Raw genomic sequence first — 25,375 nt, forward strand, 5'->3', positions numbered from 1 at the left:
TCTCCATCAGGTGCTCCATGGGGCGGCTTCCTTTCTCCGGTTGTGGTGGGGGAACGCCGAACAGCAAATCTGCGGGTAGACGAAACTCACGGCCAAACATCATTAAGAACGGGGTCTGTCCCGTCGACGTGTGTACTGTGGTGGCGTAGGGGAACAGGGCATAGGGGAGGTGTTCGTCCCAGTCCTGCTAGTTGGTGGTCTGGTTCAAACGCTCCACCATACGGTTCGCCTGGGGGTGGTACGCCGTGGTTCGGTCCTTCTGGATTCCGAACTCCCAGCACAGCGCCTGAAACAGCTCTGCCTCGAACTCACTACCTTGGTCGGTAGTGACTCGTTCGGGGATCCCATGTTTAAGTACGTAGTGATCCACGAATGCCTGGGCGACCACAAGGGCCGCCGGGGATGGCCACCGCCACGGGTTAGTGTGAAGTACTCCACCGCTACGAGGATATATTGGTTGCTCCGGTGGGATCGGGGAGATGGCCCCTGTAGGTCGATCCCAACCAGCTGGTTCGTCCGACGAATGTGGAACGGCCTTAGGGGTACCTGATATCGTGCCGGTTTCTGAGTAGCCTCGTCGTGACCGTGTAATTTCACATTAATTCACGGCGCCGAAGTGCCATTTAACCTCGGGGAAGCCTTGGCCAATCCCCTGGCTCCAGGAAACCGTGGAGGTTCCCCACGAGGAGGGCTACTGGGTGAAAACCTGTAGGCCAGGTGACTTTCCCGCGAGGCTCTAGGTGGGGTTGTGTGCATGTGTTCATGTGGGGGGTGGTGAGGGAAGAGCAGCGTTGGCCAGGCTGCTCCGTGGTGTGGGCATCGCGGGTGCGGCGCCGGCAGAGCGGCTTCGCCACTGTGGCATCACAATATCATCCCTGGGGCCCGGCCCAGGGGTTGTGTTTGCCAACAAGCACCTTGTGGCCGGGTGACCCACGTTTCCCGGTCTGGCCCAGCCTGAAATGGCTACGTGGCACCCTCCAGTGCGCCCGCCATCTGCAGATCGAAGGGTGAGGGGCGGGTGTGATGCCAGTAGGGCAGGGAGAGGGATGGTCTCAGATGGACTTGATCTTGGCGATGGACACTCACAGCTTTGTATGCAGCCAAAGTCCAGGCAGCTTCCACAGTGTTACAGTCTAAAAAAGAATGCTGTTCGACACATGAACCAGGTATGGGAATTTATCCACCACTTGTAGAACTGCCTGATTATTATTGGAGAGCTGAGCAGGTGCAGTGTTGTAGGACATGGATTCCCAAGCAGGTGATATATTTTTGTGGAACATATGCAAGGCCGCATTTCATGATGGAATTATTCAGGCATCAGAACAAGATTCCCTAACTCTATCTCATTGAGTAGCCATTACCAGATCATCAGCAGATACAACAGTGCTGACCAGCAGGGAATGGTCCCTTAACTATAACCAGTCATCGATAAGCGTATTGTAACTGCAACAAATGCAATTTATTTATACGGCCATTGTGAGCTTCTCAAACTACATAATTATTGAAGATGCTATGTAATGTAATGCATTGGGCCAGAGTGAATTTCTGTCACAAGCCGAGTTGAACAGAAAATGGCTCCAACTCCTGGTCACGCACCTTTAGATGGGCCTGCCCAAAATCCTAAAAATCCTCAACGAATGTGAGCAGAGGCAGAGACATCGAAATTAAGGAACCCAAAGCACCAAGCCTCTTTATGGTACCATAGGCCTTAATTACATCAAGAAAGCAGAGATCTAGTTTCTAGTAAAAATCCGTACTCCCCAGCTGTACTCGATCGACATAAAATACAGCCGCTCCTTGAATATCGGAGGTTACGTTCTTGGAAAGTGCCACGCGACAGCTAAAAACGCGATTTTCAATACGTAAGCCTTACCCAAGTAATGGCGTTAGGTAAACGTCAACTAAAATTTACATCACAATTGAAATAAGTACTGTATTCCAAATCAACTAAAAACCAAACAATTGAAATAAACATTGGGAAACCGTGTCTCATGCTTTTGGTTACAGGTCTATCCAACACTTATGGTCACACATGCTGTCTGCTTCTACTCTACATTGTCCGAAAAGTCCTCCCAAACCTCCACATCCACAAATGGCTGTGATTTGTCTCGGGCTCCATTAGCTACCTAAAAGTCAAACCCTAGAGCCTTCACAGGTCACCTTTTAGGAATGCATGTGTTCAGTACAAGCCACTTGTGGAATGGTTTGTGAACAATGTCTCAACAGTCCGGCTTGCTTCAACAGATGTTCATCAGCAAGGTCCATTTCAAGTCTCAGTTCCAAAAAATGTATATACGTAGTACAAAATGATAATTAGTGTTCTTGTGGAGAATGTATCTCCTATACGTAACTTTTAAGTGGCATACCTTAACTGATGAATGATCCGATATATGCTCCAGATTTCAAAGAAAATTAGTTGCCCCAGAGTCCGATGCGTCCTGATTCACAAAAATACCCTTTGACCCGTATCACAAAAACAACAGCTCTCATGTGAGTTATATGTAGAGATTACCACCAAAACAGATACTTTGTCCGGACATCACATATTCCATGTTTGACATTAATACACAAAATGTTGTATGTACGTACAGAATCAGACAGGTATTCTTTCAATTATGATTCAAAATAATCAAAAGGCACATTGGCAACATTTTATTACTATACTGAAATGTACTGCGTCACGTTGCAACGTATTTACAAGTTGATCTGGCGAGATTAGGCCTATATGTGCCGCACTCTCATAAAGGGAAGCCAAGTAGTAGTACATTCTCTATTTGTTGCAAAGGTTAAAGGTTCAAATCCGACTGGCATATCAATCATCACCCCCGACTTACAAACTCATATCCACATGCAGGCTAGTGAACAATCACCTTGTGACAAACAGGGGCAGATGCCCATTATGGGCACCCTTCGAGTGTTTAAGATGATATATGATAGAAAACACTTGAGTCGCTCCTGATTCGAGAACGACCCAACCCACAGATCCACAAATACTGGCCTCTCTTACACTGTAGTTTGAACCTAGAAATTGAGTGTTCAACTTCACATTATTTTCATTAGAAAGGCCTGTGACAAAGGTGCATCCATTGGAGCTTACTTGTCTTAAGCTTGCACATCTACCTGGTCTCCATTTGACTTTGTATTGTCTAAGAAGTCCACCCACACCTCCACATCCACAAACTCCTGGGAGTTGCCTCGCTCTGCCTCACAGTCAGAATTTAGTTCCTGCTTCACACTGCCTCCACCTATGTGAAGGTCCAATTTTGGAGTTGAAACATCTTCACATTTAACCATCACTTCTACGCTCTTCACTGTTACTTCTTCACATTTCACCTTCGCCTCTTCATATTTCACCTTGATACCTTTCAAAGTGTCCAGGCTGGGATTGTCTTCTGGTTCTTGTTTCATGAACAATGGGGTCATTGCAGCACTTTGACTTTCACAAGCTGATTTCAGATTACAGTTCTTGTTGATTTTCTGATGCTTGTGTGTTCTCTGGTGTTTTTTAAGATTTGATGAATGTGCAAACACCTTCCGACACACAGCGCACTTGAAAGGTTCCTTTCCTGTGTGTGTTCTCTGGTGTCTTCTAAGAGCAGATGAATCTGAAAATGCCTTTTCACACACACTGCACTTGAGGGGGTTCTCTCCTGTGTGTGTTCTCTGGTGGGTCTTAAGATTTGATGACTTTGCAAACGCCTTCCCACACACAGTGCACTTAAAAGGTTTCTCTCCTGTGTGTGTTCTCTGATGTGATTTAAGAATGGATGACCGTGCAAACGCCTTCTCACACACAGTGCACTTGAAAGGTTTCTCTCCTGTGTGTGTTCTCTGGTGTGATATAAGAATGGATGACTGTGCAAACGCCTTCTCACACACAGTGCACTTGAAAGGTTTCTCTCCTGTGTGTGTTCTCTGGTGTTGTTTAGAGTAGATGAATCTGAAAATGCCTTCTCACACTCACTGCACTTGAAGGGCATCTCTCCTGTGTGTATTCTCTGGTGCTGTGTCAAGTTTCCAGTACGATCAGTGATGTTTGCATTCTGGTTGCATTGTTTCCTTCTTGTACCGAGCTGCGCTGAGTGCCTTTGCTCCATCAGACCAATTCTGCAGAGCGAGCGTCAGCTGCAAACAGAAAAGCATGTCCACACCATCTATGTGAGTATTGAGGCACAGAGGAATGCATATATACACAGTCACACATGACTTACACATCTATACATATTCATATTTTCATGATATAGTGAAAGAGATTCCCCAATTCATCACACGGGCTGTTAAGGCACACAATGAGAGGGAAATGGTCATAAATATGCCTGGACACCCTAGTGTCTTCAAAATGAATGTTTACCAAAAACTCCAAGCACACAATTTAGGTTGTCTAGCTACGACAGGAATATTTATTTAAGAAAAATTAGCTAACATAGCAAAGGCTGTTGAAAATAATATTATTTGTATTATGCAGAAATGTATAAATTAATGTTCATTTGCAACTTAGAGGTATGAAGCCATGCTCAGATGAGCTTGAATGCGAGGATGAACAGATCTAACTTCAGCTGCATATGTGCAGTGTTAATTTCCTGACTGTTTCCAATCTTATAAAATCTTGTCCTGTACCTGTTGAATTCCATGACGAAATGGGGCCTTGCATGTTATTACAAAAAGATCACCTCCCTGGGAAAATCTTGACTTAAAACTTTTGTGATAGCGGAAATTCATATTCTTTGGTTATTTCGGTAAAGTCACGTATATAGAAAATACTAATACAAATAAAGTGAATAGAAGAAAAAAAACGACTAATGTAGACTGTAGCCTGGTTCTTAACCTCAGTGAGCGTATTGGCAGTCTATAATGTAGAATATTGCCTATTCTTTTTAGAAGACCTTTGCAATGGACTAGACCAGGGGTCCTCAAACTTTTTAAACAGGGGGCCAGTTCACTGTCCCTCAGACTGTTGGAGGGCTGGACTATAGTTAAAAAAAAGCTATGAACAAATTCCTATGCACACTGCATATATGTTATTTTGAAGTGAAGAAACAAAACGGGAACAAATACAATATTTAAAATGAAAAACAAGTAAAGTTAAATCAACAAACTTGCCAGTATTTCAATGGGAACTATGGGCCTGCTTTTGGCTAATGAGATGGTCAATGTCCGGGTCCATATTTGTCACTGCTAGTCGTAACAAGTGATGCAAGTGTGCATCCGTTAGTCTAGATCTGGATGGAGATTCCAAATGTTTCATTCTGGAAAAAGTCTGTTCACAGACATAAGTGCTGCCAAAGATGGTTGCCATTTTGAGTGCATGGTTCCTGAGATGAGGATATGTCTCAGAGGGGAGAGATGCATAGAAATTATGAAGGCTGCTTGACTTGAATGCGTCTTTCAGAGAGTCACAATTCTGCAGTTCAGCCAGTTCCATTTGGTAAATTGTATCCACATTTTCAATGTCAATAGAAAATGGGTTACGGAAAAGCTGTATGTCCTGTTCATGGAGATGAAGCTCTTTAAATCTAAATTGGAACTCCTTTTGCAATTTTTCCAGTGAATCCACACATGTTTTGTTTGGGAATTGCAACCAATGGTTTTTCCGCTAACAGATTTTGAGTTGTGGGGAGATGGCAGAAGTTTTCCTCCTTAACTTGTTTGATGAAGAGGCCTAATTTTACTTCAAATGCTTTGACATGTGATTGCATATCACAGATGAGCTTCCCCTGTCCTTGAAGTTGCACATTGAAACTGTTGCGTAGCTCTGTTACATCTGTCAGAAAGGCAAGGTGCCATTTCCATTCTGCATCATTGAGCTCTGGTACTTCTTTGTTTTTTGAAAGCAGAAAAGCTGTAATCTGTGGAAGTAAGTCATAGAAACGTTTCAAAACTCTCCCTCGACTCAGCCAACGGACTTCTGTGTGGTACAGAACATCTTCATAGTCAACATTTAGTTCAGACAGAAATTCCTGAAATTGTCTGTGGTTTAGTGCATGAGCTCTAATGAAGTTAACACAAGATTCCACAATTTTCATAACAGAGTCCCACTTCAGTGATTTACTACACAGCGCTTGTTGGTGGATGAGGCAGTGTATGGCTATTGGATGAGAATGGTTATGTTTGTCCATCTCTTGGTTAATGCGAGCAATTACTCCTTTCTTAGACCCCACCATGCTAGGAGCACCATCAGTTATCACACTGGCTAGTTTAGCCCAGTTCAGCTCCAAACCATTCACAGTTTGGCAAACTTTTTCATAGATATCCTCTCCTGTAGTTGTTCCTTTGATGCTTTGCAGTGCAGCAAGCTCTTCTGAGACTTCAAAATAGTCATTCGTCCCACGAATAAAAATTAGAAGTTGTGCAGAATCACGAACATCATTGCTTTCGTCGAGTGCCAAGGAAAAATAGGAAAGTTTTTTTGTGGAGTTTTGCAAATGCCGATGCAAATTGTCTCCCATTTTTTCAATCCTCCGTGTAATTGTAGGTCCTGAAAGACTCACTGTACTAAATAAATCGGCCTTCTCTGGACACATCTCTTTGGCAACAGAAAGAAGGCATTCTTTAACAAATTCTCCCTCCACGAATGGTCTGCCAGTGCACGCTATTAGCTTGGCAACTTGAAAACTTGCTCGCAGTGATGAAATATTTAGCTGCTTCTGCTTCACAAAAGTATTTTGCTGAGTTGTTAATGTATTTTTCAGTTTTAATATTTTATCTTTTCTCACTTCTCCGACCAAACAATTATATTTATCTTTATGTTGAGTTTCATAGTGTCGACGTAAATTGTATTCTTTGAACACAGACACTATATTCTGGCATATCAGACACACAGCTCTTTCCTTGTACTGCATGAAAAAGTAATCATAAGTCCACTGTTCTTTGAATATCCTACACTCCGAGTCAATTTTTCTCTTTCTTGACATCATTGTTTCCTAGGGACTCAAAATTGCTATTAGTAAAATACCAATATATATACAGCGCTACAAAAACAATATACCAGCAATAACTTTGCCCACACAGAGACATACAGACTGCACTGCCCATCAATGCAGTCTGATTGGGGGAACTCCGCTTTTACCCCAGGCTCACACTGGTGCGGGTGCCATTCAAAAGTTAATTACACCTGCAGTTTTGTTCACAGATCGCAGTACATCCCCAGCACACAGGAATATCACTGGGAGTGGAGCCGAGGGGCAAGTGAGGGAGCTGAGGGAGGGAGAGCCAGTCAAGCACAGCCAGGGGAGGGCTGGCAGCCTTAGGCCTGGGGGGCAAGTCCAGTCAATTGGCCCATTGAACCATTCACCAGCGCAGCCCAATGAGTGCCCACCGCTGCAGCTCAATCAGTGCCCACCGCCTCAGCTCAATCAGTGCTCACCAGCACAGCCAAATCAGTGCTCGCCACCGCAGCCCAATCAGTGCCCACCACCGCAGCCCAATGAGTGCTCACAAGCGCAGCCCAATTAGTGCTCACCAGCGCAGCCCAATTAGTGCTCACAAGCGCAGCCCAATTAGTGACCATGGGCCGGATAAATGTCCTCGGCGGGCCGCATGTGGCCCGCGGGCCGTAGTTTGAGGACCCCTGGACTAGACCTTGGCGATGGACACTCACAGATTTGTATGTAAAAAAGTCCAGGCAGCTCCAACATAGTGTTACAGAGCCTAATGAAAGAATGCTGCTAGACTAATTTGAAGTGAGACTTTGGATGCCAAACCAGAGCTGGTCGTGAACACATTAACCAGGTATAGGAGCTCCTCCACCACGTGTAGAACGACCTGATTATTCATGGAGAGCTGAGCGGGTGCAGTGTTGTATGACATTAAATTCCCAGGGAGGTGTTCTTTGGGTCTTTCGGTAAAGTCACGTCACTTAACCGAAAGACCCAAAGAATATGAATTCCTGCAGTTACGAAAGCTTTAAGTCAAGATTTTCCCAGGGAGGTGATCTTTTTGTAGAACATATGCAAGGCCCAATTTCGTCATGGAATTCTCCAAGTACAGAACACGATTCTCCAACTCAATATCATTGAGTAGCCATGACCAGATCATCAACATGCGTAACATAACCAGGCATCGATTAGCGTATCATTATTACTGTATGAAATGCATTTTTATAGGGCCATTGTGAGCTTCTCAAAACACATAATTCGTTGAAAATTCTACGTAATGTAATGCATGGGGCCAGAGGGAATTTCGGCCACAAGCCAAATTGAACAGGAAAGGGATCCGACTCCACGTCACGCAGCTTTAGATGGGCCAGCCAAAAATCTTATAAATCCTCAACGAATGTGAGCAGAGGCAGAGACATCAAAAAAAAAAATAACCCAAAACCCCAAGTCTCTTTATGGTACTATAGGTCGTAATTACACCAAGAAAGCAGAGATCTAGTTTCTGCTGAAAATCCGTACTCCTGTGCTATAGCTGATGGACAGAAAATACGGCAGGCCCTTGAATAGCGCGGAGGTTACATTCTTGGAAAGTGCCGTGCGAAAGCTGAAATGCCGATATTCAATATTTAAGCCTTACCTAAATAATGGGGTAAGGTAAACGGCATATAAAATATACATCACAATTGAAATAAGTACTGTACTGTATTCCCAATAAACTAAATTACTGAAATAAATGTGGAGAAACCATACACAAAACATTCCAATATGAGTATAAATGTATTTAAATAAAGGAGACTTCCTGTGTTTTTTTGAGAACCAAATTGCGCCAACACTATGAAACATACACACATCAAAAAATCGATGCGTATTCAAGGGTAAGTTATTATGTTTTTCACACGATTTTTAGCTTACCTGTTCACCTTCAACACCTGTAACATCTGCACACTCCAACACCCCGCTGCTGCTATATTTTCTCTCATTTACCACATTATCCTTACATATTATCAGGCCTGCATTTTTGCCACAAAATTCATTCAGTTCCGGCTCCTTACTGTCCTCTCTCCACACGCACGGCTCACCTCTAATATACTGCAATATTTCATCATGGAACCTTGCCAGTACCAAAATATGAGAATAGGTTTTCCCCGTTTTTCTGGCAACAAAACAGGTGTTAAGATGTTAAAACACCAAACTGAAACCTTTTACAAGGAATCATGTGTGCATTAACCACAACAATTGTGGTCAGAATGCAAACAAAAACACTCTGATAGAAAATGCATGGTCTGCTGCTGAGGCAGACTGTTGTAAAAGGTTTGAAATGGGTGTAGCCCAAGGGTCATAAAGAAGTGGCCGGGGCTAGTGATGTTAATGTGATACATTAGCATGTTAATATGAAATCGAAGAGTAGTGCAATCCAAAGCAGCCTCCCTACAAGACAGAGAAGGAGCGAGGCTCTACCTGGGTAAACAACAACTTTCACCACGACAACAATAACCACGATGTGAACTTCTCACTTCAGATCTCAGTGAGCGCGCACGAAAATAAATCACTTTTGCTAACACAGAGGGCACGCCTGGGATACACTGCCGAGATCATCGATGACCTCGCTGCCGAGAAAGTTCAGCAGTATCTGATAAGCACAACGGGGTTGCAGCCAGATGCGAACTGCCCATATCCCCCATTTAACATCCTTGCCGAGTACGCGCACGTGTGTGCGAGAGATTTGCTCGCGAGCGTGCGGAATTCCGACGGCTGGGACGGGATAGCACTATTGCAAGTCTTCTTCCAGAGGAGGAGGTGAGGGGGGGGGCGAGGGAGCCTCCGGTACCCCGTGAGACAACCCCAGGATGGGTTGATGGGTTGGCAGGGAGGGAAAAAAGTATTTGATCCTCTGCTGATTTTGTACGTTTGCCCACTGACAAAGAAATGATCAGTCTATAATTTTAATGGTAGGTTTATTTGAACAGTGAGAGTCAGAATAACAACAACAACAATCCAGAAAACACATGTCAAAAATGTTATAAATTGATTTGCATTTTAATGAAGGAAATAAGTATTTGAACCCCTCTGAATCAGAAAGATTTCTGTCTCCCAGGTGTCTTTTATACAGGTAACGAGCTGAGATTAGGAGCACCTCTCTTAAAGGGAGTGCTCCTAATCTCAGCTTGTTATCTGTATAAAAGATACCTGTTCACAGAAGCAATCAATCAATCAGATTCAAAACTCTCCACCATGGCCAAGACCAAAGAGCTCTTCAAGGATGTCAGGGACAAGAATGTAGACCTACACAAGGCTGGAATGGGCTACAAGACCATTGCCAAGCAGCTTGGTGAGAAGGTGACAACAGTTGGTGCAATTATTCACAAATGGAAGAAACACAAAAGAACTGTCAATCTCCCTCGGCCTGGGGCTCCATGCAAGATCTCATCTCGTGGAGTTGCAATGAAAATGAGAACGGTGAGGAATCAGCCCAGAACTACACGGGAGGATCTTGTCAATGATCTCAAGGCAGCTGTGACCATAGTCACCAAGAAAACAGTTGGTAACACACTACGCCGTGAAGGACTGAAATCCTGCAGTGCCCGCAAGGTCCCCCTGCTCAAGAAAGCACATATACATGCCCGTCTGAAGTTTGCCAATTAATATCTGAATGATTCAGAGGACAACTGGGTGAAAGTGTTGTGGTCAGATGAGACCAAAATGGAGCTCTCTGGCATCAACTCAATTCGCCGTGTTTGGAGGAGGAATGCTGCCTATAACCCCAAGAACACCATCCCCAACGTCAAACATGTGTGGTGGTCAAGGTGGACACCAAGGTTGACACAGGTCACACAGGTCACACAAGCTAGGGGAGAGGTACGTACCGGTCTGGACCGGTCCGGACCGGCAGGGACGAGAGGGGGTTGGAACAGCTCTGAGGGGAGGGGGCTGGCGAGAGCCAGGGCCCCGAGACACCCCCGCCCCTCAGAGAGAGGGGATATATAAGACGGCTCCCGGAGAGCGGAGGGGGTCCATCTCACCAGAAGCTGAAGGAGGTGCGGTCGGAGATCCTGGACCCCAAGCCTCGAGGATGCCACCCCGCTGGGACTGAGTGGGCTGAGTAGCTGTAGGCTAGGGAAGGAGAGTAATTGAGTAGCTGTAGGCTAGGGAAGGAGAGTAATGAGAATAGAGCCGGAGGCTGTACCTCCCTAGGTTGTGTGGTTGGGCTGTTCCCCCAGTGAGTCCGGAGGACTAGTGTTATTGGAATAAAAGCGTGTGGCCTCTACGAAGTCTCTGTCTCATTCAAGAATACTACAACTGGTGTCAGAAGCGGCCAAAGAACCTCGCCAACATGGAAACAAGACAGAAAGCGCTCACCAGGGGCCTGGAGAAGGACGTCGAGGGCGACGCTGAGCCGGAGTCGGGAGCGCCATTTCCGGGGGACGGGTCTGCGGGGGCGGGCTCGGGTTCTCCGGGGCCCTCCAGGAGTCCGCCGACGTCGAGATGGGCGATCCAGTCGGCCCATGCCCGGCTGGCCGATCTCCTCCATGCCGCTGCCTCCATCCTCGACGAGCTCACGCTGGGGGGAGCGGGAGCACCGGGTGGAGGACCAGGCCGGAGGATGGGAGGGGTTCCCGCCGAGAAAAATCGCCATTCCTGCGCAAAATTTTGACGTCACCTCCGGAGGGGGAGACGTCACTTCCGCCGGGAATGCGGCCGCCGGAGATGACGTCACTTCCGCTGGGGGGGTCACCGCTTCCGGGGGAAATGACGTCAACCGCCCAGGAGGTCAGGAGGCACAGGTGGCCCGCGTCACATCCGGCATCGGCGGCCTTACATCGGGAGAAGCAGACTTTTCGGGTAGGTGCCCGCCGATTCGGTCGGATATTCTGCCGCCGGAAGACGCTTCAGATACTGCACTTGGGACGCTGCTGTCTTCAAGGGGGGACTACATCCCGGCGCTGCAACAGTGCTTGCCTTCACTGCAGGTTTTCGCGGCAAAGGGGGGGGACTGGGCTGCTTTTTCACGCCGTTTCGTGGCTAATGCCGAGACGGCTGGGTGGTCTGCCGACAACGCTCTCCGAGCCCTGCCTTCCGCCTTGGACGACGTGGCCTTGGCCACGTTCCTCCTTATTCCACGGAGGGAGCGCTCCACCTTGCAGGAGGCCCTCAATCGGATGGCCTTAGTGTATGGACCTCCATCCGAGACAAGACATCGTTTCGCCAGTCGGAGGAGGGAGGCGGACGAGACACCCCTTGCCTATCAGAGTGCACTGATGGCGTTGGCTCAAGCGGCGTATCCTCGAATGGACGATGTGGGCCTGGACTCCATCATGCTCGAGAAGTTGCTGCTGCTGGCTCGGGAACTGAGGATTGCCGTCCACGTCAAAGACGAAGCTAACCTTTCCTCGCTGGGGGCGGCGCATTACCTCCACACAGAGTTGCTCCTCCAGCGGGATGGGCAGGTGGCGGCGTGCGCCGCTGCAAGAGTTGACGAGGTCCCGGATACCCAGGCCTTCGCGTCGCAGCGGGCCGCCAGTTGGAGGGGGGCCGACCGGCCTCGCCAAGGGGAACCCCGGCGGAGACACGGATCCCCGCGGGCGTGGGCTCGCGTCACGTGCTACAACTGTGGCCAGCTGGGTCACCTGGCATCGGGTTGCCCAGCACCCCGGCGCCGGGCTCCGGGTCGTCCACCATCATCCGCCCGTCCGCCGGCCGCTCCACAAGAACCCCAGGCATGTCGCGACACCTCACGCACACGGTCCCTGCCCGCATCTCATACACCGAATACACCGCGAATCAGCGCGCCACTAAATCGCGTTGCGTTGAGGGGTGGGGAGCGGAACGGGGCTGATGTTCGGGGGCCACTTCGCGCGGTTCAGTGGTCCGAGTTGGCCCACAGGGTCGTGGCCGCGGCGACGGGCTCGTCGGTTATTCTCGGGGATATTGAGGAGATTCAATTTTGATTGTTGGTCGATACGGGGGCTTCGGCTACTATAATTTCCGACCTCATATACAACGTGTTACCAAAGAGATGTCAGGCACTCGCCCCGTTCTCCGTCCCTTGCTTTGCGGCGAATGGGGGTTCCCTGGGGATTATTGGTCAAATAACTGCACAAATTTGTATTGGCGACATTAAATTATCTGGTCCCGTTTTGGTTTCAGATGCCTTGGCCGTTCCCTGTTTGTTGGGTACGGACTTCTTGGGGAGGATGCCCATCAAAATTTTAATTGACAAAGGCTGCATCGAGCTTCCTTCGGGCCGCCTGATGGCGTTTCTGCCCTCACCAAACTGGCTGCGCACAGCTTGCGCGACTGTTCCAGCTATGGCGTCTGAAACCGTGCGGATTCCGCCGGGTGCGCAGATGCAAATACCGCTTCAGTTACGCAAACCACTGGAGGTAGACGCTACGTCGGGGGTTTTGTTGTCTCCTTCCAATACGACCGAGCGAGGGTTGGACCTGGTGGGTGCACAAACGCTTGTGCCTAGAGATGGACAGCCCTTCATTCAGGTGCTGAATGCGGGGTTGCGGACGAAGGTCGTGCACCGAGGGGCTGTGATTGCACATGCGTCGCTGCCGCTGCACACTGACTCCGTCGCGGCTCATGTCGGTGAGGCGCCGGCGTTCGGGACGCAGGTGGGTGTCGATGAGGTATGGATGGATGTTCAGGGGCTGAAAATCTTTCCGAGTCACAAAGATTAAAGCTGCGCATGTTGCTTCGTGAATTTCCCGATGTTTTTAGCAAACACAAATTCGATGTTGGGTGCACTAATCTATTGAAACACCACATTGATACGGGGGATTCCGCTCCCATTCGGCAAAATCCGTTCCGATTGAGTCCGGCAGAGAAGGAACATGTCCGGTTGGCAGTGAATGACATGCTTGCCGCAGACATTGTGGCTCCCTCCAACAGCCCATGGGGTGCGCCGATTGTGCTTGTTAAAAAACATGATGGCAGTTTGAGGTTTTGTGTGCACCCCTCGCGCCTGAAGCCCTATGTCGCACCACGCACTCACACACCTTCATCTCGCAGGGGCCGGCCGCGTGATGTGTCCGGCAGGTTGGGGGAGGGGCCTCGTGATCCCCTTGTTGTTCCGAAACCCCCTGCCACTCTTTCGGATGCTGCAGGTGTGAGTCCACCTAGGGTGGCCTCACCAGAGGAGCGGGAAGCGAGCCGGCCGCCTGTCCAGCAGGAAGACGGCTCGCGGGCTTTGTCCCCGGGGCCTCGGGACGTGCCGGACGCCCGTCATCTGACCCCTCCTGACCCTCCGCAAGGAACGCTGGCCTCTGGCGATGGACCTGCCACACGGACTCGTTCGAAGGGTCTCAGGTTCTCCTGAGACCTGTCGCAGATACACTGCCTCCTCGCGGGGCCTGGGTGTTCGAGTCACCTTGTTCGTTGGTGTGGTGTGTCTGCAGTGTTCTTGTGTACAGGGGGGTTGGGGTAAATTATTGGGGATAGTTGTGTTTGTTGTTCTGTTGTTGTTATTGTTGTGTTGAGGCTTACGCATTGTTCTTGTCGTGTTCAGAATTCCTGGTTCGCGAGTTAGGGTTGGGATGTGGATAGTGATGCAGCCGAGACGGCTGCGTGCTGTATAGGGGGGGTGATGTGGTGGTCAAGTTTGACACCAAGGTTGACAGGTTACACAGGTCACACAAGCTAGGGGAGAGGTACGTACCGGTCTGGACCGGTCCGGACCGGCAGGGACGAGAGGGGGTTGGAACCGCTCTGAGGGGAGGGGGCTGGCGAGAGCCAGGGCCCCGAGACACCCCCGCCCCTCAGAGAGAGGGGATATATAAGACGGCTCCCGGAGAGCGGAGGGGGTTCATCTCACCAGAAGCTGAAGGAGGTGCGGCCGGAGATCCTGGACCCCAAGCCTCGAGGATGCCGCCCCGCTGGGACTGAGTGGGCTGAGTAGCTGTAGGCTAGGGAAGGAGAGTAATTGAGTAGCCGTAGGCTAGGGAAGGAGAGTAATGAGAATAGAGCCGGAGACTGTACCTCCCTAGGTTGTGTGGTTGGGCTGTTCCCCCAGTGAGTCCGGAGGACTAGTGTTATTGGAATAAAAGCGTGTAGCCTCTACGAAGTCTCTGTCTCATTCAAGAATACTACACATGGAGGTGGAAACATTATGCTTTGGGGGTGTTTTCTGCTAAGGGGACAGGACAACTTCACCGCATCAAAGGGACGATGGACGAAGGCCATGTACCATCAAATCTTAGGTGAGAACCTCCTTCCCTCAGCCAGGGCATTGAAAATGGGTCGTGGATGTGTATTCCAGCATGACAATGACCCAAAACACACGGCCAAGGCAACAAAAGAATGGCTCAAGAAGAAACACATTAAGGTCCTGGAGTGGCCTAGCCAGTCTCCGGACCTTAATCCCATAGAAAATATGTGCAGGGAGCTGAAGGTTCAAGTTGCCATACGTCAGCCTCGAAACCTTAATGACTTGGAGAAGATCTTCAAAGAGGAGTGGGACAAAATCCCTCTTGAGATGTGTGCAAACCTGGTGGCCAACTACAAGAAACGTCTGACCTCTGTGATTGCCAACAAGGGTTTTGCCACCAAGTACTAAGTCATGTATTGCAGAGGGGTCAAATACTTATTTCCCTCATTAAAATGCAAATCAATTTATAACATTTTTGACATGCGTTTTTCTGGATTTCGTTGTTGTTATCTGTCTCTCACTGTTCAAATAAACCTACCATTAAAATTATAGACTGCTTATTTCTTTGTCAGTGGGCAAACGTACAAAATCAGCAGGGGATCAAATACTTTTTTCCCTCACTGTATGCGACCAATGGGGGCATCTCGTGAGAGACAGTCCCCAGATCGCCCGCGCGAAAGAAGCACCAGGGTTAAATACCAAGGCCTCCCTAGAGAGGGGACCACAGAGGGGTGTAATCGACGTGGTCCCAACACAAATAAACTGTAATGATAATGGTGAGTGAGTGACCCCCACGCAGATGCCGACAACAACACCCCAGAATGCGGCGACCGAGGGTGACTGGCTGTGGGAGCTGGTGGCAGGAATAATGGGGGCCACGTCGCTCGTGGAAGGGCAGGTGAACAGGCGGCGTACCCAGATTCTGCTGGACACGGAGGCGGTAACGTCACTCGTGAGTGCAACACACTGCAGCATGGTCGGGGTTGAAGTGGGCCACCTACAGGCCCCGGATCGTGCGCTGCACACTGCAAGTGGAAGTGGGATGGGACTGCTGGGGAGGGTCACCCTTAAGGGTCGCCTCGGACACCAGGTGTGTAACCAGGAGTTATACGTGTCGAGCGTGTTATGCCACGAGTGTATTGCAGGTACCGACCTCCTAGAAAAGTTGGGGCTCAGAGTGCAGCCCCGCCAACGATGCACCACCGTAGAGGGCAGCGGGGATCGGATTCCTTTCTTGGGACAAGAGCCGGGTTGCCCCCGCTTCGAGCCCGTGGCCACTATCCTTGCGTCGGCCGTCACCGTTGGCATTGGTGTTCCACTGGGTTTCCGCTGAGCTGCATAGCTCTTTTTCAGAATCGACCTGTACACAAATGATAGCTCAACTTAGTGGCTTATAATATGGAAATGTATTTCAGCCAAATTCTCAAAATGCATGTTTCTAAATGTGGAGAAAAATCAAAGCCACTACGTGGAGAGAGAGAAAAAAATGTAAACTACAAATAATAAAGCCGTCAGGGTTGGAATCGAACCCACGACATCCTTCATACAATGTGAGGTAGTTAAAATCTCGCCACCACAGCACAATATATCACACACAAATTAGAATAAACACACTGACTCCCTTGCGCTGTACACACTCTACATGCGTGACTCACTCTCGAGCACTCGCCCCAAGCGCACCGCTTGCTGCTGTCCCCAACTTCTCTCTCCGGTCTGCCCGTGGTGACGTCACCCGCCAGACAGAGGGGGAGGCGCCGACTCTGAGGGTACCCACACCGAGTAGAGTGCACTCACACAGAGTACACTCGCACAGAGTACACACACAGAATACTCTAACACAGAGTTCACACACAGAGTACACTTACACAGAGTACTCTAACAGAGTACACACACAGAGTACACTCACACAGAGTACACTCACACAGAGTACTCTAATACACAGAGTACTCTAACACACAGAGTACACTCACACAGAGTACACACAGAGTACACTCGCACAGAGTACACACACAGAGTACTCTAACACAGAGTTCACACACAGAGTACACTTACACAGAGTACTTTAACAGAGTACACACACAGAGTACTCTAACACACAGAGTACTCTCACACAGAGTACACTCACACAGAGTACTCTAACACACCGAGTACACTCACACAGAGTACTCTCACACACAGAGTAGAGTACACTCACTCACTCAAAGTATTTTTCCTCCAGATCCTCCGGTTTTCCCTCCACATTTGGAGTCAACATCACCACGCGTTTAGAGTATTTGACCGGCAGACATTTCCACACGTTGATAAGCCACTTTGTTGTGGGCAGGTCGCTTCTGAAAAAGAGCAGTATAGCTCAAGTGGGCATGGCCTGGTAAAATAAATAAAAACTCTAGAAATATTTTAAATTAAAAAAAGTTTCAAAGTAGTGAGCCAGATGAAGACAAATTAAACTTAAGCAGAGAATTAAAGCAAATGCAATCAGGCGAGGGCAGGAGGCAAGGCCCCGCATTGTAATGTTCCACCTGGACATCAATTCCATACTCGCTGCTACTCAATTGATATCCCTACGAAAGAGAGAAGGAGCGAGGCTCTACCTGGGTAAACAACAACTATGACCACCACGACAACAACAACCACGATGTGAACTTCTCACCTCGAATCTCAGTGAGCGTGCGCGGAGCGGCAGCTTACTGATATCTCGTGACGTCACGCGGCAGCAGGAGGTGACATGAAGTCACTTGCGGGTTATAGGCCGTAAGGTGAACTAGGAAAAAGTGGCTAGAAAATGATTTTCGTTCCCACACCTGGGAACTACTTTTTAAATGAATTTTTTCATAGAAAAAACCATTTTCGACTTTATGTTAAAAGTTCTCCGCAAAATACCCTGCAGTTTTTTTTCAAAATCCATAAATGTATATAATTGTGAATTGGAAAAAACGAAAATCTTATGCTGCTGGTTTTGTTTGTAACTTTATTTATATACATTTTAGCAACACCAAATATCTCTCAAACTGACACTTATACATGTATCTAAACACTTGAGACAGGTTTTGGTGCATTATATACTCAAGTGTGAATGTAGACCATGAAATATGGAAAATTTGTAGAAAATATGCTTCAACTTCACGGATTGGCACTAAGCAAAATTAAACATAAACATTTTGAATTTTGCAAAACTGTGATGTTTTGTACATCAAAATTTTCAGTAGGTACTGTGTAATCACAGAAAGATACAAATATAAGCACACTTTGGCCCAAGTTGGCTGAAATTACTCGAAATGCTACACTGTCCCCTTGTTTTGGAATGCTGCCAAAAAAAATTACAATTCTACCACAGATTCTTTACAGCTCAAAATCACCTTAAATTATAACACAGCGCATATTTACTCATCGGTATCATCCCATGTAGGTCTTTCTTCTGTTTCCTGTGAAACATTTGCACAATTTTGGCACCGACATAAATCAGTACAAGACAGTCTTGCAGACATACAGGAACATCTTCCAGTCTCACATTTGATATGCTTGCAACTGCAGTGGACTGCCTGCAACACACTTTCAGGGGCAAGATTTCTAGTCATCCAAGTCACTGTTAACTCACCATCCTCGAGGTGCCATCCATTGCCAACGGGTGAAGGGGCACACATTATACCTTTTCAGAGAATGTCTCATTATGGCTGCTTGGTAGTTTGCCCTTTTGCAGTGTTGGTACAGGGCGTCACTTGTAAGGGGCATGGATAGTTCTGGAAAGGCTGACGATGCCAGCACTGCCTAAAGGATATGACACAGTTCCCAAGGAGTAAGACAGAATTTCCCGCAGGTCAATTTTTCTACTTTGACCTATGACGAGTAATCTGGAGAATAGTTTATTGTCGGCACGTAGAATCACTTCCTTGCCTGCTGCAGATTTCTTCTTTGTCTTTGCTTGGTCACTAAAGGTCTACAGTTTTTGTGTTTTGATGGGAGCAAATATGTCAACTGATGGTGATAACAGTCTTTGGTCCATAAACTCTTTGACAGCATTTTCCCCCTTTCTCCGGAGCTGCGAGCAAATCCCACATGATTTCTTCAGCTGCTACTGTCCCAGAGCTAAGACACACAATGCCATCTTGGTGTGTGTCTAAAGGATTCAGCATGGAATCTAGGGTGGAAATTATTCTGGTCACAGCCCTTTCATCAGCATGAATTCGTGTGCTGTCAAGGTCTTTTCGTTTCCTTATATCGGGAGATTTACCTGCCATTGCCTCACATTGTCTTGCTATGGCAGCCCTTTCATGTTGCGACAATATCCAGCGATATACTGCAGCCCGATTCTGTGTTAACCCTGTCCAACCACCCTTTGTCTTGGAATCTCTGTTGCATGTTTGCTCAATGGCCTGGTCACAAGCAATCGAGGCAAATCCATGGACACTTTGACGTTGGACAGTCCACTGGCCTTTAACACTGAGCTCACTGTGGCAAGAAGGATGTGTGAGGGGCAAATTGATCATTTCCAGCCAGTAAGAAGATAAATACCTAGCATAATTTACACGATCGTACGCAAAAAACCATGCCATCATCAAGCGCACTGTTGACAGGTGAAGCTGCCAATCCGATTCTTGTGTTGCTCTCACAAATAGAAGGAGTATCTGTACCATGTCGATGTATGAACTCCAGAAGGCAAACGTTGGGTTTTCTGCATTTCTTCTTTTAACAAAGTCTTCATATTTCGAACACATTTTGTCAAATATCTCAGTTGCACACAAAACAACCATTGTTCTGTCCGGGAATGCACATTTGATCTCATTGATGACATCCAGACACTCATATCTCTCCTCTTGTGGCAGAGAATTTAAGAAGGTGAGAAGTCTCATGCGTTGCAGACTCTCATACAGAAGTTTGTGTGCCCTCATGCTGCGGTTGTAATGATGACCACTGATCACTCCATTGATGGATCCTGGGGCAACAACTTTGGACTCAATGACTATGTCTTGCAGTCCTGCATCTCCAAACCTTTTTCCTAGAATGCTCAGGTAGGACATGCATGTGTGAAATTCACCTAGTCTAATCGCTTTACGCTGAGTAAAGTCATCATCTTTCCAGCGGATTTGCTGAGCTTTGGCATATATAGATTTTTCAAAAACTAACACTATATGGTCCAGTTCTAGCTGATTATAAATTTGGACACTTCGCTTCAGAATTGTGTTTACTGTTGACATCTCTGTCGGTGAAGCCTCAATGACTGGAAGATAATACAGTGCTGACTTTTGCAGTGCCATCACCTTGAAGTAATGTATGTAAACCTGTCCAGCTTGGTATTGTGCATCTTTCAGCATCTATGGACTTTACAAAAACATATGCCAGTTCAGTTTGTACAGCAGACACCGTGTTCAATTTGTATGTGCCCGCCTGTAATGGAACACTTTCCTGATGAAACAAGTTCTGTGGTCCTTGTCTATTAGACTGATGGTACTGTTCGACAGGGATGCTAGGGGGTACTTTCAATGAGGTTTTTCCCTTCTGTAGTGGTTGTCTGTTTGTTGTTGACACAGGTTCAACTATAGAACTTTGCAGCATAATCCCATTTGTGTGGTGGGTAGTTCCACGACCTGACAGTGTCTCCTCCCCAAAGTCAATATTGTCCCACACAAGTACTGTAGGAACCTTCTTTGAGAATCCCTTTGGTATTTTGTCTCTGCCCTCTACTAGTTGAAGTTGGGCAAGGCTAGTGTCTAGACTGACAACTGTTTCCCATGCTGCACAATGTCCTAGTCAATTTAGAAGTGACACAATTTGTGATGAACCTGTTAAATGGCGAACCGTTAGACCAAGACACAATGATTTAGGGGTCTGCCTCCGACCCTTAGATGCAAGATACACAATGTCTTGACAGATACATATCACTTTTAGGTTCAAATCATCTGGAATATCAACATAATGGGCCAGTGTTGGTTCCTCAGTTGCACCAATAATCCAGGAAATCAGATTGTACAGTTCAATTGGAACGAGAGATTTTATCCTCGCTCACATTTAGGTCATCTGATGTGGGTAGCCACGGGCATTTCATACCGGGAGAGTCACACAGAAGCATCTTTAATATTAATGCCGCACTGTAAAGTGTCCTCGTGTCCTCTGCAGTATTGATGGAGGCCATTGAACTTGGTCTTTGTGGACCAGCTTTTGCACTAGCCCTGTTTTCAGTCATTTCGCTAGTTACCTCAGTTGACTCTGTTATTTCTGTACTTGATGGATGAGGTAGCCTGTCTATCAGCTTATCTGCAGACAATGTCTCAACGAAAACCATCTCACTTATGTTGCGCTTCTTGAGGGAGTGAAACACCAACTGGGGGAAATCACGGGCCAACCTCCTACTTTTGAAATGTGAAAATGTGAGGGAATTATTCATTAATATTTATTAATATAAAATATTGCTAACTCACTGTTCTTCTGAGGTCACAGTAACTGATGCACTAGACTTTATCAAGAACCTGGTGTACTGTTTATAACAGGACTTGTGGTATCGCACCTCCAGAGACACACAGTCTTTGTCTCGAATATGTACAAGAATGCTAGTGTCTTCCTACATCTCAGCAGCTTTCAGCAAATTGCCTGTAAATAAATAAATAAAACAATTTCAACTAATAAAAAACTGTGTTAAGAGTTAAACAATATTGAGTGTTCTGGCTGTAGCTGTATGCAAAACAATGCAAATCTGTCTCTGACTGTAAAATAAACATTACATAAATTATGTAATTGTAATTGAAAGTTAGCCATGGTACCCAGCATGAGGGAATACAAGTTCAAACGTGTGTATGTGTGTGTTTTGTTTTTACCTACGTGCTGACGTTTCTGCCTGTGAAAGATGGTCCTTCTGGCGTTTGCCTCCCACAGTAATGTACTTGTCCGTTTTCTTAAAAATTATGCACAAGGCAGAAAGCACAGGACCAGCACAAGCTACTGGCAGGCCGGTCCTGGACCTAAGTTTTTTTGCGGGACAATCAACTGCAGCGATACTAACTTTACTACCCGATGGCACAGACTGGCCTTGATCTTGAGCATCAGGACGCTGTGTGGCCCGTTTCTCGGCCGCATCCAAGCGCTTTTTGTCAATGAAACGCCTGTAGCAAGTGGAATGAAACCCAGCGTCTTCGGGAACATTGTCAAATTCGATTTCTAGACAATGTTTGTATGTTTCTGCTATTCTCCGATTCTCACCTTGCAAAAAAGCCACTGTTTGACGCAGTTTCTGAATGTATCCCACTGTGTCCGTGTAAAATCCTTTGTTTCTTCTTTCTTTATGGATGTGAGATGCATGTAGCATTGTTTAAAATACTTTTTACGGACTTTTGAAGGAGGTCTGGCCGTAATTTCCTCCTCTTCACTACTCGACATTGACAACAAGGGCGCAGACATCTTGGACTAATGTTTACCTCTCGTCCCAAAAAGCAGCCACCTTATTGGTCTAGCGGGAAGCACGTGACGCAAAGCCTCATCACTGATGATCAAAATATTATTACGCGAGGAAAGAAATATTGCCGACTTTAAACAATAATAAAAAATAAACTGCAGGATTAGACATGGAGAACTTTAATTTTCACGGCCAACAGCAATAGATCTTTTTATTAGAATGAAAAGAATTTAGTGCCCCATATATGGGAACGGGATTAAACGTAAAACGTCTTCACCTTACGGCCTATTACACCGCCCCCTCGCGTCTCACGCCGAAGAGGTAATGCAAAGTGATGACGTCAGAGAGCGGGGTTAGAGTTTGTCTATTTAAATTCCTATTCCATTGCTCCTTCTCTTGAACATTGACTCCTTGGGTGCGTGAGCTCAACGACAACAACGTGAACATTATTGTGTGTATACACACTGTGTGTATACACTATGTGTGTGTCCACTGTTGGCACAGTCGGAGGCACAGGTGGTGCAGCGGCCAGTCATCTCAGTCGACCCATTGCACCTGAGTCTGCCCTATGACCTGCCTGCGGTTATTCGACACTTCACGTGGCCTAAACATGCACATAGCCTGGCACAAGCGCAGTGGTGACGTCACCGCCACGTAGTGGCGAATGGCGGTTGTTCTTGTTAATGTGTCTGCGTATGTGCAGACTGTGTACACTGTGTGTACGCTCTGTGTGTATGTACATGGTGTGTACGCTCTGTATGTACATGGTGTGTGTGCACCCTGTGGGCACACTGTGTGTGTACATTGTGTGTACACAATACATGTCCACACTGCGTATGTCTTCACTGTATGTGGGCGATCCGAATCAGTCGGGCGACATTTTCATCAGCTGCGCATTGCTGTGCTTCGTGTCTTCTCAGCCACAGTCATGCCCTTCCTTCTAGAGGCATGTGAAACGTGGACCCCTGTTGTATCTATGCCCTGTTTTCCAAAAATTAATATTAAGAATAATTAGGCAAAAAAATAAATAATTGTGTTTTTTTAATATCTATATATATATATTTTTTAAATTAAATAATGATAACAGCCCCTACTCCTCACAAGCACACCAGGAATCTGTGAAACGGGGAGGGCCATTAAACGTCAAGATTTCAGAGCACAGAGAGGTCAGAGACATCCAGATGGACAAAAGGTCGATGGCCTAACCTTCCTAAGACGTCTGGAGATGCACGGATAAGGTGCAGAGCAGAGAAAAACAACTGTTGCAACTCGCGTTTTCTTCAACGTTTTCCTTAACGAAAAGTAGAAAATTAACAAAAGAATCAACCAGCCTACAATAGGGGCTTTTTATTAGATATTCCCTTATATTACTTGTATTCACCGCATATATTATTTTGTATTGTATGTTTCTATCTACATGACCTTACCAAACACTAAAGAATACGAATTCCAGAAAGCTTAAGTGGAAACTTAGTTACACTTAACCTCAGGACATTAAAATATAACTCAGAATAAACACCAATCCCTGGAGACAAACGCATAACCAAACTTGGCAAAGCCCTCAAAATAATGATGTAACGAGGATCATTACGAATATTCATTAAACATAGACCGAATAATAACCACGATATACTAAGACCGAGGGAACTCATAAGAAATATCAAGAATAAATGTAGCACACAGGACCACATAAATGTATTGCAAAAAACATCTCCTCAGCCACCTTTGTCTCCAACAGTCCAGCACAAACAGATGGCACCATAAATACTCAAAGGGTCGCGAGGGGGGGTCTGTGCTGACATTCCGAGGGCGTCTGTTTTCTTGTTTGTTTTCCTCTCGCAGAGAGGAGAGGTTGTTATACGTTTTGGGTTATAAACACAAACAGACATGGGCTTGACGTAAAACAGCACACTCTGGGTCACCAAGAGACGCGCAGAGAGGAGAGGGTGTTCACGTTTTGAGTTTTAAGCACAAGCGCACATCACGAAGAGCAGTCTGGTTCGAGTCGCGCTCAGTCTTGCAACTCGGCTTGCGACGCGGCGTTGCGACGGGGCTCGCAAGAGAGCTGGGGCGGATCGTGCCTCGAGGAGAGATGGGACGACGAGGGGTCGTTAGAGTGACAGTCTGAGTGCAGTCTGGTTCGAGTCGTGCTCAGTCTCGGGACTCGGCTTGCGACGCAGCGTTGCGACGGGGCTCGCAAGGGAGCTGGGGCAAGTCGTGCCTCGAAGAGAGATGGAACGAGGAGGGGTCGTTCGAGTCGCAGAAATCTGAGTTCAACCTGGGTCGAGGCTGGGTTCAGCCGTGCTCTGGCTGGCGGAGCGTCGTGAGGGAGCAAACACCGATACCGACGGCCGGTGTCGTTTCTCGCAGAACGAAGTGGCGAGGTGTGGTTAAGTGCGAGTGAAGCTGGCAGCTGAACGAACAAAGGAAAGCACGGAGAAGAGAGAGTGACGAGTGACAACAAGCAATCAACCTGTAGAAAGGTCGGAAATCGCCAAGCGTCGACCAAGCGAGCATCGAAAAGGACGAGCAGCAGCGGATGAGCAACAAGAGCCATCGTTCATCGCCAGAGTGCTCCAAGCCGGTGAGCGCGCACAGCCGCGTCGTCCAGAGCCTGAGCCAACACAGCCTGAAGTAACGGCGGGTGTCCGTGTGAAGTTGGCAGCGATCAAGGAGAGAGGGACAGCAGCAGAAGCACCGCCGAAGGCGAGCATCGTGCCGACTCAACAATCATCCAGCAGTGGAGAAGCCTGGAGCTGCCACCAAGCGAGAGAGAGAGAGAGCGCCATCGAATGCGCCGTGTGTTTGATACACACACACCGACCAACACCCAGTGAGAACAGACAAGACGTCCAGCAGCGACGACGGAATTATTGCGCACCATGTCGGCGAGCGTCGTGCCAACTCGTCATCCAGCAGCGAAGAGAGAGAGCGCACGAGCAGCACGACTCGGGCGTCACCGAGCGTCGT

At 47.3% G+C, this 25,375-nt stretch overlaps 1 protein-coding gene across 1 annotated transcript in view; it reads right to left on the reverse strand.

Moving 5' to 3' along the window:
- LOC144953537 (uncharacterized) overlaps positions 1–25,375 on the reverse strand; it is a 206,453-nt gene that overhangs the window by 129,766 nt on the left and 51,312 nt on the right. The window contains exons 5-6 of the mRNA XM_078884081.1: positions 6,288–6,304; positions 3,532–3,940 (exon numbers count right to left, since the gene is read on the reverse strand). Coding sequence (XP_078740207.1) covers positions 3,532–3,940; positions 6,288–6,304 — 426 coding nt within the window. The remainder of the gene's footprint in view (positions 1–3,531; positions 3,941–6,287; positions 6,305–25,375) is intronic.

Source organism: Lampetra fluviatilis, chromosome 78 (genome assembly GCF_964198595.1).
Source record: "Lampetra fluviatilis chromosome 78, kcLamFluv1.1, whole genome shotgun sequence".
NCBI classification, from domain to species: Eukaryota; Metazoa; Chordata; class Hyperoartia; order Petromyzontiformes; family Petromyzontidae; genus Lampetra; species Lampetra fluviatilis.